We start from the raw sequence: 20,945 nt of genomic DNA on the forward strand, positions 1-20,945 counted from the left end.
AGCTTCCTGACAAGATACATCTCCATCTGGAATAGGAGATGTTGAGCATCGGACCGGAAGTCCCTACAAAGGACAGTGAGAGCTGCTGAGAGGGTCATAGGGGTCTCCCTACCATCAATTGTGTCATTTATCAGAAGTGCCGCATTCGTGGGTCCCTTAGTATTATTAAGGCACCCACCCATCCATCCAGCATCTTCTTTGACTTTCTACCATCAGGTAGGAAACTACGATGCATAAAAACAAGAATGGTCAAGATGAGAAACAGTTTCATCCCCCAGCCATTAGATTCTGAACAGCCAACCACATCATACTCAAAGTGTCACTGGTTAATTGGTTCCATACCCTACAATATTTTGTATTAATGAACTTCAGTTTGTTATTTATGTGTGATTCATGTGCAGATTTTATCCATACCTTCATAAGTTATCATGTGTTATGTGACTTCATGGTTTTATATGTTGTATACATGTCAATGCCAATAAACCTCACTTGACAATCCTCAGCTATGTGGAATAATAGATAGGAGATCTAAATGAAATGTGCAGAATGGTGCACTCGATCAACAAATTATAATTCATGGATAGTTTATTGAACCATTTTTCCTGGCCAAAAAGTGGCTTCAAATAGCTTGTGTTTTTCAGGGCAGAAATTATCTAATGGAGAAGGTAAAGGAAATAATCACTTCCTGGTGGAACACTTTTCCATTAAACCAGTTACTTCCATGTGCTGTTCATATTGATGAACCTGCTTTTCCCCATCTTGAGGCACGTACCAAATCACAGGAAGAGCAACAACAGATTTCACTATTTACACAAACCCAATGACAATGCATGTTGGAGCTTTCAGATGAAACGATGATCATTGTTGAACAGTCACAGTGCAACTACAAGTCTGTCACCCTACTTGGTTGATTTAAGCACGACTACTGAAAGGAACACACTGCCAACATCATGACACCTAACTGGGCAGTTACAAAATGGACTCGAGCCAGCAACTTTCTAAAATGTGTTAGATTATTTTTAGTTATTTAATGGATTGTTTTAGGATAAAGGTGTTTCTGGCAATGACAGCTTTATTGCCCATTCCCTAACTGGCCTTGAGAGAGTTTTGACAAGAGTAATAGTAATCGCATCACTTGTTAGGCCACGACAGAGGACATTTATGAGTCAGCTAAACAGTGTGGAATGGATCTGAGTCTGAATTCACACGTAGGGCAGGTCAGTATGACAGACATTTTTTCTCCAGAAGACATTAGAGATCAGAGCCATCATTGTGAAGACTAGTTTCTGTTCAACCCCTAATATTCCTTAATATGAAGTGAAGTTAAATTCCACAGCTACTGTGCTGAACTCAGGTCCAGCACTCTGGATTGGGTCAAGGGTTATTAGTTTAGCATGTGGCCAACCTATTGGTCATTGGATTTCACACCTTTTGGGAGGGGAGAGGATTTTTTTTCTTGATTGGGCAGTTCTTTTGAAGGATTTTTTTTTTCTCGTAAATACGTCATTCCTTCTGGTTGTATCCGTGCCTTTTGGTTTAATCTGTGCTTGCATAACATCTCTTTTATATAATATTAAATTCAATTTTAAACATGGATATTAATAAAATTAATATAATATCTTGAAATTGGAACGGTGTGAATCACCCCATTAAGTGTAAAAAGATTTTTCGGAAACTAAAAACACTTAACGCAGATATTATTTTTGCACAAGAAAACCATATACGGAAACAGGATGAGGACAGATTTTTTCAATTGTGGAAAGGCCCTTTGTACCATTCGCTGTCGGATAATAAAATAAGAGGCGTATCTATCTTTCTTAGCCCCAAAATCCCTTTTGTACACCTTAATACTATTATTGATTCGATTGGAAGATACTTAATTGTTACTGTTTATTATGCGAACAAAAGGTAGCTCTGGTGTGTGTATACGCACTTAATGTAGATAATTCTGATTTTTTTTTTAAGAAATTTTTTCTGAGTTACTGAATTTGAATGAATATAAGTTGATCATGGGTGGCGACTTTAATTGTTGTTTAAACCCGGTGATTGACATATCATCAACCAATCCGTCACTTCCTAATAAAGCGGCAGCCTGTATTAATTATTTTTTATTAGAATATGGCCTGGTCGATATCTGGAGATATAAACACCGCAACAATAAAGATTTCTCTTTTTTCTCACGTAAATATTCATCATAAATATTCTCGAATTGATTACTTTTTTTTAGACACACGTTTGTTATATTCCGTTGTTGAGTGTGCGTATCAGATCATTGCACTCTCAGATCACGCACCTTTAAAGTTAACCCTGAAGCTTTCGGATAGCTTTTTGAAAATGTTGCAGGGGAGACTGAATCCTGTATTGTTACATGATCCAGCTTTTGTTAGTTGTATTAAGGAGTAAATTTCTATATTTTTTTAATTTAATACAACTGAAGGAATGTCAAACCTGATTATATTATTATCCACCATTGGTAAGCTGAAAATTGCAGTAATAGGATGAGGTTGCAATTTGATATTCAAAACTGTTGAAATAATGCCAAATATCTTCCCAGTAATTTTGCAAACAAGGTCAAGACCAAAACATGTGAGTCAATGAGGCAACTTCAGAGTGACATCTGTCACAGATCGGATTAACATGAGAATAAAATCGAGCAAGTTTGCCCTTGGACATCTGAGCCCTATGGACAACCTTGAATTGTATTAGGGCATGTTTGGCACAAATGGAAGAAGAGTTAACTAACTGTAGAACTTTCTCCCACTGCTCTGTAGGTAAAGGACAATGAAGTTCTTTTTCCCATTCCTTCTTAATTTTATCTGACATCCCTGGTTGTATTTTCATGATCATATTATAAATGACGGCTACTAAACCCTTCTGACAGGGATTCAAACCTAGATATTTTTCCGTAATGTCGATTGGGCATAAATTCGGAAATGACTGTAACATATTATTCAAAAACTTTCTAATTTGTAAGTATATAAAAATGGGTTTTAGACAAATTATATTTATTGGACAACTGTTCAAAGGACATAAAGCAATTATCTAAAAATAAATCACGAAAACATGTTATACCTAATGTTTTCCATAGCACAAAGGCTTGGTCCATAAAAGAGGGCTGAAAAAGAAAGTTAGATATAATAGTGCTTGATAAGATGAACTTATTCAAACCAAAGAATTTACGAAATTGAAACCGTATTCATAATGTATTTTTAACTATAGGGTTTGTTATTTGTTTATTCAGTTTAGATAAAAGAAAGGGAAGCGAAGATCCTAAAATAGAGAACAATGAAAAGCCTTGTACAGATTTACACTCCAAATTTACCCATTGTGGGCTTTGTAATGTCGCTGATTCCTGTGTCCAAAATTTTAAATATCGAATATTAACTGCCCAATAGTAAAATCTTAGGTTTGGCAAAGCCAAACCACCTTCCTTCTTAGGCTTCTGTACGTATTATTTACTTAAACTAGGATTTTTATTCTGCCACACATACAAGAATATTTTGGAGTCAATAATGTCAAAAAAAGATTTAGGAATAAAAATTGGTAGTGCTTGAAATAAATATAAAAAATTAAGTAAAACTATCATCTTAATAGCATTGATTCAACCAACCAATGACAAAGACAATGGGGACTATCTAGTAACAAGTTGCTTGATTTGGTCAATTAAAGGTAAAAGGTTAACTTTAAATAAATCCTTACATTTCTTGGTGATTTTAATACCAAAATAAGTAACATTATCTGTAACTACTTTAAATGGTGGATGTTTATAGATTGGAACTTGCATATTTAATGGGAATAATTCACTCTTATTAAAATTCAGTTTATAGCTAGTTTATAGCCTCGTGCCACGAAACAGCTGAAAAAAGGGAGATCTTTGATTATCGGTAAAAACCAAAGGCTTATAATATATTAATTTAATCCATGATATAAATGTAGGGCTGAAGTTAAAATTCTGCTGCGTATTAAATAAATATGGCCATTCAACTCTGTCAAATGTTTTTTCAGCATCTAAGGAAATGACATATTCTGGGATTCTAGATGAAGGAGTGTAAACTATATTAATTAATTTTCTAATGTTAAAAGATGAATAATGATTTTAATAAATCCAGTCTGGTCCTCCGAAATAATTTGATGTAATATATTTTCCAATCTAGTGGCCAAAATTTTGGTAAAAATCTTGGAATCCGTATTCAGCAAAGATATAGGCCGATATGATGCACATTCAATAGGGTCTTTATTTCTTTTAAGAATTAAAGAAATGGAAGTGTCATAAAAAGATTATGGTAGTTTACCTACAGTTAATGGGTCCTTAAAAATTTTACATAATCAAGCAGAGAGTAAAGAGGAAAAAGATTTAAAGAATTCCACAGTATAACCGTCCTGACTGGGGGCTTTACCTGAATTCATTGAAAAAATAGCCTCTTTTATTTCAGTTTCCGTAATAGGTGCATATAATGATACACAATCCTCGGCTGTTAATTTTGGGATATTCAGTTTCTTTAAAAATTCATACATTATGGAAGAATCATCAGAAAATTCTGATTGATATAGAGAGTTATAAAAATCTTGAAAGGCTTTATTTATCTCTTTATGATCAATCATCAAAGTGCCATCTCGTTTACGAATCTTATCAAGACATCTTATTCAAACATGAAATTTATTTTTGCATTACTTCATTGAAAGCAGCATGTATCCCATGAAGAAGGAAAATGGAGTCTCCTCCTGCCATGTATTCTAGTACACTGGATCTTCTTGTTGCCTCGGACTTCTGAGTTCCTTTGAAGAATTTGGGGAGCTCTCACTTTTCTGCAACCTCTTGGCCTCCTTGGTTTCATAATCTGTGCATTTACTGACTGACTGCGATGGGGTGTCTGCATTTGAGAAACAATACCCTTCTCTGCTGATTAAATTTGAGCCTGGTTCTATCAGTAAGAATTTTATGATCAGTATTTACATTTGTACACGTCTTAAGAGTATTCCAGCCATTTAGCAGTAAAAAACAAGAGTCAACAAGAAAGGAAGTTATTAACCTAACAAATCAGACCAGCACATCATCAAGATCATTGAAACATATTAGAAACTACAGAAGCTGCAGCACTACTCTCTACTGAAAACCACTAGATGTTGCATATTTTACCCACATCTAATATTCCATTTTTGCATGGAACAGCATCTGTGCAATCCGTCACCATTTTGTACATAAATTGATTCCTTCTTAAAGATGATTCAGCTCTTCTTTTACCCAGATTTCCCTGTAATTTGTGAACAAATGGCTCTTGTACAGCCAAACCAAACCTCATTTAATCAGTCTAAACAATAAGCCAACTGAATTCAACAATATGCTTCACTCAGTGAGCAAACTCTATTTAGTGATCTCAAGATATCTTAAAGGATTCAACAATAACTTAAATGCAAGAGATTTCAATTAGAAACAGAGAACGCAGTAAACATACTGCTGATCGGTTTGCAAATTATTGAGAAGGATGAGTCATCCTTTGGGTGGAGGAGGCTCAGCAGATCAGTGTGCTGTGTTTCTCACCCTGTGAAATATACTTCAGGTAAATGGTCATATGTTCCTTGGCAGCAAGTGGCTCGTCACCCTTCCCAGAGCTGAATGTTTCATTAATAATGAAACCCACCAGTACCATCAAACTGACCTTCAAAAGTGAGCTTCAAAACAACCTTCTTCACAACTTGTAATGATATTTTAAATTTCTGTCACTTTACTGAAACTTTTTGCAATGATCTGTTCATGTTGTCTTGTAAAGTAATCAAAACACAAATGAAGTCCATCTAACACTACTGCTTTATTGGTTTATTGTCAGATGCACTGAGATATAATAAAAAGATTGCATTTGCTTGCTATCCAGACATCGTATCATACATAAGTACATTGAGGAGGTAAAACGAGAAACAGAATGCATTGTATTGCAGTTCCAGAGAAAGTGCCGGTAGACAAATGAGGTGCAAAGGTCATTGACAAAGTAGATTGGGAAATCAAGAGTTCATGTTTTAGTGTATGGAAGGTCTGTTCAAGAGTCAGTGGGATGGAAACCATCACAGAGATTGCTACCACAAGGGCAGGAATGGCTGCTGGATGTTGTGGGTTTAGACGTTTCAAACGGGACAGAAAATGAGGTAAAAGAGATGGAGGACTGGGATTGCTAATCAGGGATGGTATCACAGATACAGAAAGGGAGGATGTCCTGGAGGGATCGTTTACTGAGTTGTGTAGATGGAAGTCAGAAACAGGAAGGGAGTAATCACTCTTTTGGGGGTATTCTGCAGACAACCCCCCTCCCAACCCGGTAGCAACAGGGTCACTGAGGAGCAGATCTATAGGTAAGTAGATTTTGGAAAGGGGTAAAAATAACAGTGCTGTTGTCAAGGGTGACTTTAACTTCCTTTGTATTTATTGGCATCTCCTTAGTGCAAGAGTTTTAAAGGGACAGATTTTGTTAGATGTATCCAAGAAAAATTCCTGACACAATATGTATACAGGCCGACTGGAGGAGTGGCCTTATTGGATCTAGAACCAGACAAGGAACATAATCATGTGACAGATCTCTTGGTGAGTGAGCATTTTGGAGATAGCAACCACAACTTCATGACTTTTATTACTCCCTGACCTTTTTCTTTTTCTTCTTTTAGTTTTTGCACAGTTTCTTGTCTTTTGCACATTGTTAGTTTGTCCATCTTGTAGTGGGTGGCTTTTCATTGATTCTATTGTGTTTCTTTGTATTTACTGTGAATGCCCAAAAAAAAGGAATTTCAAGGTGACATATATGTACTCTGATAATAAATTTACTTCGAACTTTGATAGCCTGGTCAGAAATAGGAGCAGACACTATGGGGAAGTATTTAATTGGAGAAAGGTCAATTGCGATGCTATTAGACAGGAACTTAGAAACATATTTATATCTGCATTTGCAGAGTTTGTTGTTCATTGATCCTGCTTACAGTTACTGTTCTATAGATTTGCTAACACCCTCACCGGGCCTCATAGAAAAAGAATCTTATGAGGTGACATGTATGTACTCTGATAATAAATTTTACTCAGAATTTTGTACTTTGATCTTTAAATTGGAAACAGATGTTCTCAGGGAAATGCACATTGGAAATGTGGAGATTCTTTAGGGAGCACCTACACGGGGTTCCGGACAGGTTTGTCCCATCGAGGCAAGGAAAGGATGATAAGTGAAGCGACCCTGGATGACAAGAAGTGTGGAACATCTGATAAAGAGGAAGAAGGAAATATACTTAAGGATGTGGAAGCAAAGATCAGGCGGGGCTCCATTGTGGCAACTTTATAACAGAGTTACAAGGTAGCTAGGAGGTAGTTTAAGAACGGATTTAGGAAAGTTAGAAGACCTGAGAAGGCCTTGGCAAATAGATAAGGGAAAACCGTAGGTGAAGAACAGAAGCATGACCACAGTGTGTGTAGGGTCATTCAGGGTTAAAAGAGGAAACATGCGCCTGGCATCAGTGGAAGTGGGGGAGGCCCTTCACGAATACTTTGTTTCAGTATTCACTAGTGAGAGAACCCTGACACCTGACAACTTTCAGCAGTTTGCCTTTCTGTTCTCCTTCTGTGCAGAGTTCTCCTACCAGGTGTAGTTCTGTGTCAGACTCCGGGTCAACACGTACTTCATGCCCTAAAGGAAGAAGGTGATTCTGATGGAGAATTTTGACAGGACCATTCCCATCTTCTGGTTTCACTTGGAAACTGGTAAATTGGCATCTGGCTCTCCACTACGTAAGGTGTGGACACCCAACGGTCGGCCAATGCATGCATACCTGGTAGCTCCAAATTTCTTATTAACACTCTGTCTCCAGGCATCAGTTCTGTGAAACTAATCTTTTGATCATTTATCCTCTTGTTTCTGTTGTGACAGAAACCACTGTTAGATAATAAGCTCTTTGTGGTCCTTTCTTCATGCCAGACACATACTTTCAGTTACTTTTTCTGCAGTAAGTCTTCACTGTTGGCTCAAAAACAGATATACACTGGTAATCTCGCTTCATGTCTGAATGTCAAATAGTATGGCAAGTAGCCAGTAGCTTCATTCTGTGTACAGTTGTAGCAGTGTACCAAATGCTCTATATGCTGACTCCACTTGTTCTTTCTGTTGGCATCCAGAGTTTCAAGCATGTCTAACAATGTCCCGTTGAAACTTTTAGGCTGAGGATGACCCTGAGGGTGATACGGCGTGGTCCTTGACTTCTCAGCTCCCAGCATGCTCAGTAACCCATGTAGGAGCTGACTCACAAAAATCCCTTCCCTGATCACTGTGTACTATTCCTGGGAGGCCGTAAACAACAAAATACTTTGCCCAGAACATTTTGGCAACTGTGGCTGCTCTCTGATCCTTTGTGGGGAGCCTTGAGCATTTCAGGTGTGGGGATCCAAGACAATTCCAACATTACTGGAATCAGGCTCTGTGGAGAGGAGATCCAAACACACTAACTAAAGTGGTCCCGTGCTTTGTAAATGAGGTAATGGAGCAACTCTCGTAGACAGTGTCTTCCTCCAAACGCATCAGATGCACGACTTACAGTATTCTTCAACCTCAGGTTTCATTCGGGGCCAATAGCACCGGTCTCGTACCAATCTGCGGGTCTTGTCAAACCCCAGATGACCTGAATAATCATGAAGTCACTTTAGTACAATACTCCGGTACTTCTCAGGCAAAACCAACTGGGAACGCCGAGGCCTGTCTGGAGGAGACATGACCCTGTATAAAACTTTCTTCCTCAACTCCCGTTTGTCCCATTCTCTCGTCAGTAAGGGTATTGCAGGGTGTTTTGTCTTCTCACCTTGGGCCATATCCCCTTTGATAACAGATGACCAAATGGCACCTATTCAAGGGACATCTTGGGCTCTGCCAATTCTACAGGACTCAAGGCAGGCAACTGCTTCATATCCAGAGTGATCAAGTTGCAATATGCTTGTGGAATGACATGACTAGAAGCTCCCAAATGATCCACAGCTCTACCATGCCAAATTCCTGCCTCTTATTTCCCCTCTGTGGAAAACAATCACATTGCTGTAACCCCAGAGGCAGGAATGCCCTTCCTCTCTCCGTCCATTTCCGGCACCTCATTCAAACATCAGGACAATGCATCTGCATCAATGTTCCGACTCCATGCCGATATTTAAGGCTGAAATCATCAGCATACAATACCACCAACCAGTGAAAACCTGTGGCATCCAACTTTGTTGCGATCAGGATGTAAACCAGTGGATTCGTGTTAGTCCTCACCTCAAATGTGGCACCATATCGATAGTCACTAAACTTAGTTACCACTGTTACATACCCGTCACGTGACCGTGATGTAATTGAGGCTATGTTGGACATGAGGTAATGGTCTTGTGATGGGGGAGTGACGTCATTTCCCCGCCAGTGAGAGGTCATGTGATAGTTTTTTTCAACGGGGTATAAAAGGAGAACCCCACCCTGTGACGTGGGCAGTTCATGGCTGAATTTGCCACTGACTCCATGCTGCTGTGTATCCCGATATTATGACGCAGTTTCATTTAAAAATAGAGTTTTACTTTCTGTTCTAAGTCTCAAAGGTTATTGCCGGCAGTTTCGCTATAATGCTGCCAGTTTGGTCAGTGGAGAGTGAAGATTTTAAAGGAGTTCGGAAATCCCTTCACATTTTGCATCCCATCTTTCCCTGAAAGGCTCCGAATGGCTAAGATCAACCTTGCCTTCTTTTCTTCTCATTCTCCTCCCTTTCTTCCCCGAGGGTGGGTAACCACACAGAATCTGATTCACAGAGTGGCTTTCTCTGGAGTAGTCCTTCACAAATCTCCAGTGGTACCCTCAAAATCCAAGGAATGAACGTAGTGCACTCACATTCTTGGGCCTTGGCCATGTGGTCACCTCCTCTATCCTGGACGGTCAGTAGCCACTCCATCCTGTGAGACATTGAGTCCGACATAGTTGACTGACATCTTACAGAACTGGCACTGGTTCCGTGACAGTTTGAACTCTTCTCTTCAGCTTTCAGGTGGTCTAACACCAGCTGTAACCTCATCACATGCTTGTCCAGTGTGGACCCGAACACTACGAAGTCACCCAGGTCTCCGTATGTCTAGGGTAGATGTGACCGGGGTCCTGCCAAACCCGTGAGGTTGGAAAGTCTCACCCACCCGAACACCGGTTTGTGTGAATAATGTGTAATTTACCGTTCCATGCGATCAACTGTTGGCAAGAAATAACAATTCATACACTGCATACAACAATAAAGAAAGTATATTTATGAACATTAACTTAACCAAAGAGTCACTAAAGAAAAGAAAAGAAACCAAAAGGCCTATTATAATTAAACAGTCAAATGTGCTCGAGTGGCGCTCAAATTTTCCAAAAGCCAAGACGGCACCATCACATACTCTCCGACACCCGGTCGAGTTCCCTCTCTTGGCCTCCGTCAAATCTTCCTTCACAGTGTCCTTCAGCTTCCACGGATGTTGCCAAATATCCTCCATCTCTGTGGTGCCAATCACCAAGACATTTCTCGGAAACGAGTGTCCTCTGTCACTCGGATGGTGTGGCGAGTACTCTTGGAACAACCCACATCAAACCCATCCATAGAAAAGACATCTTCAAACTTCAACATCTTCTCTGTCAGTCTCCTTTTCCAGCTTCCAGGCACCAGGAGTCACCAAAGTTGAATGACTTGGCCGTCAAATTTCCTGCTCCAGGAGATGTTCCCTCACCTGCTTTTCTCACAGGAAAACTAGAGATTACAGTCACTGGGAAAAGATGTGCCATTGGCATCCCCTCCTGAGTGTGACCTCCCTCTCTGAGGTGATCCTGGCAATCACTGTCATCCTGTTTACCTGTACAACCGATGGCTTCTACAGTTCGGGCCTCACCAATACCCCAGCAGTAAACGTGACTCCTTTTCGAGGTTTTCCAGGGCATCCACCAGGAGGGCCTTAGCATCAGGCATTCGGTGAAATTTGGGTGTTTCCTGTCACTCTAGCTACATTCCCAGGCCATTACACGATGGGTTTCGACTGAGTGTATCACACAGTTCCTTGTCTGTGCTCATCATCTGGCCTAGGATGGACTTGTACATTCTCAAAAACAGCACTGAACACCAGGTGAATGGGCAGGGTTTTCAGAAAGCTCTCTCCAATTCTTTCCTTGCAGGTTCCCACTCACCTCCTCACAATAGTATTTGTTCTCACAAGAACTGATGCTTCACCCTTCCCAACCGGGTCCAGACAGACCAACATTAACATATCAGGGATCTCAGCTACTCCCACATCTGCCTCTGAAAACTCCAACTTCAACGACAAGTAACCCTGATGTGGGTAGTCATCAGTACTAAGGCCTCAGAGCTCGAGGGCACTGAGCGGCGTCAACGGTAAATACCGTTGTAGAAGGATCTGTACAGCAGAGTAGCCTGAGAACCTGTGTCAATATGGCTCTTGCATCAGTCCCCTCGATCCTTTACAGAACTGCACAGATCTGTATATCGGCGAGACAAGACAACCACCTCACAAACGGATGGCCCAACATAGGAGGCTCACACCTCAGGTCAAGCCTCAGCTGTATGTCGGCACCTAAAGGACAAGGGACACTCCTTTGATGACAGCAATGTGCACATTTTGGACAGGGAGGATGGGTGGTTTGAAAGTAGGGTTAAGGAAGGCATCTTTGTCAAAGTGGAACAATCATGCTTGAACAGAGGGGGTGGGGCACAACACCACCTATCAGCGACTTACAATGCAGTCCCTACGTCTCTACCCCAGTGTCTCCACAATAGTTCACAACTTCTTTCCCAGAAAGATAAGACTGATGACCCTCTCATTTCCTCTACAACTCTTAACAGTATAGCAGGTGATCGCTATACCTTTATACAGCTCACAGAGTTTATAAGCCAGAAAACTGCCCTCCAAGGATCAGAATGGAAGAAACCTCTTGGATGAGAGGTGAAATGGCCTCTGGACAACACAGCAAGTCCAGTTGCCTTGATTTGCTACTGCTTGACCTGGATGACTGAGAATCTTCATAGAGAATGAGAGGAAACCTGCCAGTGGAGTTTAAAATGATGAGAAACATAGATAGTGGACAGTGAGTGCCATTGTGGCAATGTTTAATATGAGGGGATATAATTGAACATGACTGAAGGAAAGTACAGGGGAAAATGTCAGAGACAGGTTTTCTACACAGTTGGGTGGTTACTGCATAGAATGCACCGCTGGGTGTGGAGGTAGAGGCAGTTACATTAGGGATATTTAAGATAATCAGGTACGCACATGGAAAAAAGGAAAATGAAGGACTATATGGGAGAGAAGATCTAAATGGATCTTGGAGTAGGTGAGAAGGTCGGCACAACATCACTGGTCAAAGGGCCTGTACTGTGCTGTACTATTCTGTGTTCTTTGGAGACATAGCAAATCTTCTCAACTCTCAATGAAATGGAGCCACTGCTGTGCTTTCTTCACGACTGCATCAGTGTTTTAGGTGCAAGATAGATCCTCAGAGATATCAATGTGTAGGAACTGGAAGCCGCTCATCCTTTCCACAGCTGACTCCTCAATGAGAACTGGTGTGTCTCATCCCAACTTCCCCTTCTTGAAACCCACAATCAATTCCCTGGTCTTGCTGATGTTGAGTATGAAGTGGCCGTTGTGACACCAGTCAGGGGGCCAATCTATCTCATTTGTATAAGCCTTCAGAAATTATATTTCCTTCAGAAATTCTGCCAACAACAGCTACTGACTGAGGAATCACCTGTACATTCCTACTCTCTTTGTTATGTCATTTAAAGCCAAGCACTAAAATTCAAACTTTTGTTTTCATTTTGATTGTTCATGTGATAGCAGTTGCCATATGATTAATATGTTACCAGCTTTAGTCATAACTATGTAATTGATTTTAAAAAAAACAAGTGTTTATTTCTAATGATCACAGCAATAGAAATCTGCCCTGAATCAAATTGATTTTCAAAGGCAGAACATAATTCAAGAATGGAACCATATTTTCCAGAAGAAAAGCTGAATGGATTACTTTACTTGGCACTATGTTCCTGGCAACACTTACCTACACTGAGTGCGATGAATAGAAAATCAATATTTCACTCTGATGAGGAAGAAAGAAACGTTTGTCCTCCAGACCCAGCTCAGCCATTCAATGAAGTTATAGTTGGCCCAACTTTCCTCAACTCTACTTTCCTGTCCTATCACAAAATCTCTTAATTCCATTACTGATTAAAATTCTTTCTGTCCCAACACAGCTTTCTTGGTCAAGGAATTCCAAATTTCCTCCAACATACTGCACTATTTGAAAATAGACAATGTCTAACCAGCCTTTGATTCAATCTGATGTTCTTACCTTCTTTAAGAAGGCAACCAACATCCCAGTACCTAAAAAAACCCAAAATAAAACATACCTTAATGACTATTAAGTCCTGATGATTGGAATCCTGATGATTCCAACATCCAGAGTCAGGAAGTGCTTTGAGAGGCTTGTTATAGTGCCATTAACTCCAGCCTCCCAGACAAACTTGATGCTATAATTCACTACTTCTAAAAAGGGTCTTCAGCAAATGCCATCTCCTGGAGAATCTGGACAGTAAATACAACTAGGTTTGACTATTATTTATTGTTTACAGCTCCATCTTCATTGCTATAAATCCAAGCAAACTTATCTCCAAACTCCTCGATCTGGGACTCAGCACCTCCCTTTGCATCTGGATCCTTGACTTCCTGACCAACAAACTGGAACCAGTAGGGTAGGCTCAACACCTTCATCATGATTATTCTCATTTCACAAGGCTGTGTCCTCAGCCCCCTACTTGCACAGGGTCCTCAGATCCCCGTACACTCAAACTCTGTGGCCAGGTTCTGCTCTACCTCCACCATGGTGGCCCCTATCTCAAATGATGATGAACTCGGATACAGGAAGGAGACTGAGAGCTTAGTAACATGTTGTCATGACAACAATCTTTTCCTCAGTTCAGCAGAACAAAAGAGCTGGTCATTGACGTCATGAAGGAGGGTTTTGATCAGCTGCTATCTTCATCAACAATGCTGAGGTTGAGAAGGTTGAGACCTGCAAGTTCCTAGGAGTGAACATCACCTGTTCTGGACCAACAGCTATACACCATGACCAAAAAGCTCATGAATACCTCTACTTCCTCAGGAGGTGACAGAAATTTGGTAGGTACCCTTTGAACCTTGCCTATTTTTATTGATGCAGCGTAGAAAGCATTCTGTCTTGATGCGTTATGGCAGCTGCACTGCTCGTGGCCACAAGGAACTACAGAGAGTTGTGGAGACAGCTCAGCTCATCCAGACAGGATAGTTGAATGCTCCTCTTGTGGGATGTCAGAAGGCAGGGAGACTACCAGTGTCCACCTGCAGATTCTAACAATCCACGTGAAAGAGTTGGAGATGGAACACTGGATCATTTGGGAGGCTGAAGGGGTTATAGATAGGATATATGGACAGATGGGAAGCAGAATGCCAGAATAGTTAGTGGAGAGGTTGTGGATGCAGATATCGGAAAGACCTCAGACAAAGTCAGAAATCAAAGATTGAGCAGGGTGTGACTAGTGTCATCAGCTCTGTATATTTCAATGCAAGAAGTATCATAGGAAAGGTGGATGAGCTCAGGGCCTGGATCAACACATGGAATTATGCTGTTGTAGTCATTAGTGATACTTTGTTGCAAGAGAAGCAATATTCCGGGGTTCTGTTGTTTCAGATGTGAAGGAGCAGGAGGGATTAAAGGAGGAGGGGTGGTGTTAGGGAAAATGTCTCGACAGTGGTCCATCAGGACAAACTGCAGAACTCAACTAGTGATCCCTTATGGGTGGAACTGAAAAATAGGAAAGGTATGACCACATTAATGGCTATATTACAGATCTCTCAACGGTCTGAGGGATTTAGAGGACAAATTTGTAAAGAGATCACAGACTGTTGCAAGAAACATCAGGTTTTTATAGTAGGTGATTTTAGCTTTCCAGATAGTGACTGGGAATCACATACTGTAAAATGACGAGATTGGATAGAGTTTGTCAAACATGCTCTGAAAAGTTCCCTCCATCAGTCCATAGAAGTGCCAATGAGAGAGTGTACAATGCTGAATCTGCTATCAGGGATGAGACAGGGCAGGTGACAAAAGGTTCTGTAGGGGAACACTTTGAATCCAGTGACCACATTTCTAAGTAAATATGTTAAAAGATAGGTCCAGTGCACAGGTTGAGATTCTAAATTAGAAAAAGGCCAATTTTGATGGAATCAGAAATGATGTGGTGAGTGTGGATTGGGTCAGGCTGTTTCAGGCAAAGGTGTACTTGGAAAGTGAGAGGCCTTCAAAAACAAAATTGAGAGAAAAAAAGCTTGTCTGTGCCTGTCAGAATAAAATGTAAGGATAATAAGTGTAGGGATCCTTGGTTTTCAAGAGATGTTGAGGCCCGGGTTTTGAGAAAAAAAGGAGGTGCATAGCAGGTATAGGCAAGTAGGAACACATGAGGTGCTCATGGAGAACAAGAAATGCAAGGGAACACTTGTGTGGAATGAGCTGTCAGCATCAGTGGTGCATGAGAGCTCCATTCCAACGTTTCAGAGAAGATTGGATAAGTACATGGATGGTAGGAGTATGAAGGACTATGGTCGCAGTTCAGCTCAATGGGACTAGGCAGCTTAAGTGGTTTCTGCATGGACTAGATCGACCGAAGGCCTTGTTTCTGTGCTGTACTTCTCTATGACTCTACCACAGCAACTAGACTCTCCTCCATGGACTCTCCATACTTCTCGCAACCTCAGTAAACCAGCCAGCATAATTAAAGTTCCCATCAGACAGAGGTTTAATAAGGCTGATAGCATGTAGCACCAGGATCAAGGACATTTTCTACCCTGAGGTTATAAGGCTATTAAATGTTTCTCTAGTACAAGGAGACAGACTCTTGACCTCACAATCTACTTTGTTACGATCTTGCACCTTCTATCTTTACCTACACTGCCTTTCCCTGTAATTGTTTCACTTTATTCTGCATTCTCTTGCTTTACCATGTTCTATCGCAATGCCGTGTGTAATGATTTGATCTGTATGAACAGTATGCAGTACAAGCTTTCACTGCACCTCAGTACATTTGACAACAATAAACCAATCCAAATCCAATTAAATGAACAGTCTGACTGTCAGATGTTAACAGGATTATGAATATTATAGGTGAGGTAGCAAGAAATGAGTGCAATTTCCTCCTGACAAAAATAGAGCCAGATAAATGAATTTGAATTATCATCGTACAATTCAGCACAGATTGGTTTGTCATTATAGAATCGTGAAATCCAGTAATGAGGTTCCGCAAATAAGATATTTGCAGTTTGGGAATTGCAAAGTTCCTTAGACTTTTTATGCCATTCTGTGAAACATTTGGAGAGTTGAGATAATTCTTCAACTAATGAGGCATCTGGATATCATGGAGACATTAGACTTCTGTTATATAGGCAAATTAAGCTGAGACAATTGATAAATTGAGAGCAGCTGCTCCATCTCACAGTGCAGAGGTTCTCATTGAGTTAACTGTCCCATGGGAAGAAGGAGTGGAGGCTGCCCATGAGCGGAAGAGGCTGAAGTACTCAGTCCTAGCAGCTGAGTGTAAGACATGAGGCAATCATCTACCCTGACAAGGTTACCCTGTGATAGGGCAGTGACAGGAATGAGGCTCAGGAGGCCCACCAGAGAGCTGGCTGAAGAGGCAGAAAAGGGCAGCTTTTGGCTGTGGCTGAGGAGGAAGGACATAATTGAGGGACCAACTAACCCCACTGAAGCTGCAGGCGGTGACAGTGAGGCCCATGACACTGCTGTGCCACCAGGAGATGGACCAGGGCTAAGGGAGAGAAATATCAATGAGTGGTGGTCCCGGCTGATGACCCTGCAGCTGACCTGAGGTCACTGTTGGAGTTGTGACAGTTAGCAATGAGAAGCAGGAAACAACATCTTCCTGTAAATCTCATTCGATCATTGGTAGTGCAAGAGGAGCATTCAGTTCCAAAGTTAAATATTTACTTGATAGAACAAGGAAAATTGAACATTCCAGCACAGGGCATTGTGTTAATGATGTTGTGTCAACCTCTATAAAGCTACTCCACCATCAATCTGTGATATTTTAATGCAAATCCTAATGATCTCACAATCTGATTGCCTCCACTATCGACATCTCTATGGTGCAAAGCAAGTCACTGCTGCTAGTCTAAAATGTCAGCTACATGTGGTTCAGTTCACTTTCATAACTTACATCAGTGGACAGGGATTTCACAAGGCAAGGAATTTGATAATTATTGTTTTTTATTGCACTTCGCAGTAACATTTTATGCAAAACAGAAAAGGTAAGGATAGAGGCAAGCCGGCCCTCTAGGCCAATTAACTGAGCATCAGTGTAAGTAAAGCAGAGTGAAGCAGGATTGTGATAACTCAGTACAGCTCTTCAGCATTCTTCAGCGGGTAACCAATTGTATCCCGAATCCAATCAATGTATTTCTTTGTTAGTAAAGTGTACACTGCAGGATATTGGCAGTCTATTGTGCCAAAGGACACGATCCCAGTGTACATTTTGTCGCATATCAAAGGGCCGCCTGAATCACCCTGGAAGAGAGAGAAAAAGATGAAGGTGACAATTGAGCAGAATTAGCTAAAGTGACAGACTGCAAACTGTCAGTTTGACATCACATCACAATTCATTATCCGTGCCCAGCTGTACCGAGGAGGTGTGAGTTTACTTTAGGAGCAAATGTAGGTAACTAGACTCACAAAGAGTCTTCTCATGGAATGTTTCCCATGGCCTGGGTTGAGTTTATTCCTAAATTAGCCATTGTGTAGAAAACTGTCAGCCATCTGCAATCTGCACTTCAGTTTGACTTCAAATTCTGGAGGAATGTGGAAGTTCAGAATGAAACAGATGTCAAATGCTGGTGTAGCTGTCCCTCCACTCTGCCACTCGACTCTCCACTGAACCCAGCTCGTGCATCTGGCCAGATTCACTTTGTACCCGACCCCCTGCTTTTAAGCAAGACCAGCTGACACAAGAACAGTAACCTCCTTCACTGAATGGAGTACCTGATCTGTGAAACAACTAAATAACGGGAAATGGTCTATTAAATTTATTTATTTTAACCTTTTTAATTATTTGCTATTATGTTCAGTTGTCTTTAAACAAGTTTTATTCAATATATTTGTATAGTTTTTAATCATCTCTGGCATTTTTCACTGTGAGCTGTTGAAGGCTGTCAGGATATTCATGGAGGCAAATCCTCAGGATCCAATTCCTGATTCTGCTCAGCGTCCCGAGCCTGGCCTGTCTCACAGGACACCTCATGGGTACAGAGCGTCAGACAGTCTGATCCACTCTGTCCCAACTGGATGTTCGGATCAGACAGAGCACTAGATCTAGCATGATCCTTATTTTCAAATTGACACGATTTAGAATAAATTCTCTTTACATTTTAGACATGTCAATACGTTACATTTCTCTGGATTGACTCTATTATCTTGCATCTGCCCATTTCATCATCACACTGATGGTAGACAAAGTTTATTGGCAGAGAAGTCATAGCAAGTTATGTTGACAGCTAAATTCAGGGCCTAGATATGAGATTCTAGAACATGCAAGAAAATGATTCCTTCATAATCAACACATACACATTTTCTTATCTGATTATTATGTTTTTAATCCACCTGGGGATGTGGACATTATCTGTAAGTGTAGCATTTATGGCCTAATCTAGATTCCCTTAGCTTCCCTAAGGTAATGTCTGGACTTCTTAATGCAACTGATTAGCTCTTCAGAAAGCAGGTAAGAGTCAGTCACAATAACACTGAGGAGGGGTTGAAAGTTTCAATCTATAGAAGGCACAAGTGAATCACTGGGATTTTTATACTTAATCCAATCGCTTGACAGAAATGTTACTGATAATGTGACTACACAGCATACTCACCTTACATGAATTCTTTCTGCCTTCGCTGTCACCAATGCAGATCATGTCCTGGGTTATTTTAGTTCGATACATGCCTTTGCATTTTTTCCGATCAATTACCTCGACCTCCACCTCTTGAAGTGTGCCAGAGTAATTGATAGTTTTTGTTCTTCCCCATCCTGCCACGGTGCACGTTGTTCCAGATTTCATGTCGGTGATTCCTCGTTTGGGAAGGTTGAGTACTTTCACATACTGGTTGATTTTTGCATCAGTCTCGAGCTGTTGACACAAAAACATTGAATTCACATATTTGTGATCCTAAAAGTGAAGGATAACTTGAATAATCTCTTTACTCCTGAAGATATTTGTTAGTTTATATAAGTATTTTGTTTTCCAGAATTCTGTACTTTGCAGATAAGCTGCTTTCTTTTTTTTTCAGATGATCAAAGGGACAGAGACTCGATTAAAAGTGACCAATAAATTTAAATATCAATTACATTTCATATGATGGAATCGATAATTCGTCATGAAAACCATGTTGTGGATGATGGTCATAAAGCACTAATCCTACTGTGAAGGTTCTTCACTCTAACTCTTCCTTTGTTAATGATGAAACTCCAATAAGTCAGACTTAGCAGCTGTCACACTTTTAATTAAAGTTTATATTTAATTTAGTTTAAAGACACAACACAGTAACAGGCCCTTCCAGCCAAATGAACCCAGCCCCACAATTAACTTACTAACCCTTTGTATGTCAAGGACAAAGTAAACTGTGATATTGTCCAGGCTTAGACAGCTCAAGTTCAAGTTTAGTTTATTGTCATTCAATCGTACACATGTATTCAGCCAAACAAAACAACCTTCCTCCTGACCAAGGTCACAACACAGTACATATACTGTACCTCATACACATAACACATGAAGTAATATGACCACAATTAAATTAACAAATAATAAGTTGCACAGTTAAAAAGTAAAGAGTACGAGCTACTGGCGCTTCATAACTGATGAGACCTGGGTGGTGGCAGGGAGTTGAGTCATGTTACAGCCTCGGGGAAGAAGCTGTTTCTCATCCTCACAGTTCTTGTCGTATTTCTATCGAACCGCCTGCCTGACGGAAGGGAATCAAGGAGACTGTTGGACGGATGGAGGGATCATTGCCAATACTAATATTCTCCACAATCAATAATTCTCATCCAAGTCACAAAAGCCATTCAACAGTTGTTGTTCAGTAAAATAAACATCGCTAATAAGCAAATTAAAGATTTTAAACACTGCGTAAGAATGAGAAAAACATTCATACTTGCAGCAGCATGATATCATCTTTCTTAGTCTTCTTGTTGTATTTTGTAATGGGAATCTGTCTGATGATACGCAGTCTTTGTTGACTTGTCTCATTCTTTGAACAAACATGGGCTCCAAGAACTGCTAGAAGATCCTGGCCTGATCCAATTGTTCTGTTACCAATCGAAAATAAAGATAATTATTTGCACTTTACTTAAAAAATAGTTTACAGAAATTCATCAGGAAAGCAACAATCAAATAGTAAACTTTATGGAAATATACAATTCAGCAGTGCTATATTTGGTAGTTAATGTGCGAATTCCAAAAGCCAATCGGTGTTCAAGCAAGGACCAAGACTATACTCCTGATTGAAATTGTTTCAAAGTGTTCATCAGACAAGCTCATTGTAAATCACTCCTTGCAGATATGATCAAGAGGTTCAGTTGTTGTTCAGTCTAAATATCAGAATGGGTAAGAAATGTGATCTAAGTGAATTTGACCGTGGAATGTTTGTTGGTGCCAGATGGGATGGTTTGAGTATCTGCTGGTCTCCTGGGATTTTCGGGTAAAACATTCTCTAGCTTTTACAGAGAATGGTGTGATAAAGAAGAAAAAGCATCCAGTGAGTAGAAGTTCTGTTGGCAAAAACGCTTTGTTGATGAGAGAGGGAAGATGAGAATGACCAGACTGGTTCAAGCAGACAGGAAGTCGACAGTAA

At 40.4% G+C, this 20,945-nt stretch overlaps 1 protein-coding gene across 1 annotated transcript in view; it reads right to left on the reverse strand.

Annotated features, from left to right (window-relative positions):
- The window catches only part of LOC140738147 (transmembrane protease serine 9-like), a 53,470-nt gene that overhangs the window by 29,494 nt on the left and 3,031 nt on the right, over window positions 1-20,945 (reverse strand). Inside the window, exons 3-5 of the mRNA XM_073065291.1 lie at window positions 20,247-20,400; window positions 18,965-19,222; window positions 17,448-17,615 (exon numbers count right to left, since the gene is read on the reverse strand). Coding sequence (XP_072921392.1) covers window positions 17,448-17,615; window positions 18,965-19,222; window positions 20,247-20,400 — 580 coding nt within the window. The remainder of the gene's footprint in view (window positions 1-17,447; window positions 17,616-18,964; window positions 19,223-20,246; window positions 20,401-20,945) is intronic.

The sequence above is a fragment of the Hemitrygon akajei genome, chromosome 13, assembly GCF_048418815.1.
Source record: "Hemitrygon akajei chromosome 13, sHemAka1.3, whole genome shotgun sequence".
Taxonomy (NCBI): Eukaryota; Metazoa; Chordata; class Chondrichthyes; order Myliobatiformes; family Dasyatidae; genus Hemitrygon; species Hemitrygon akajei.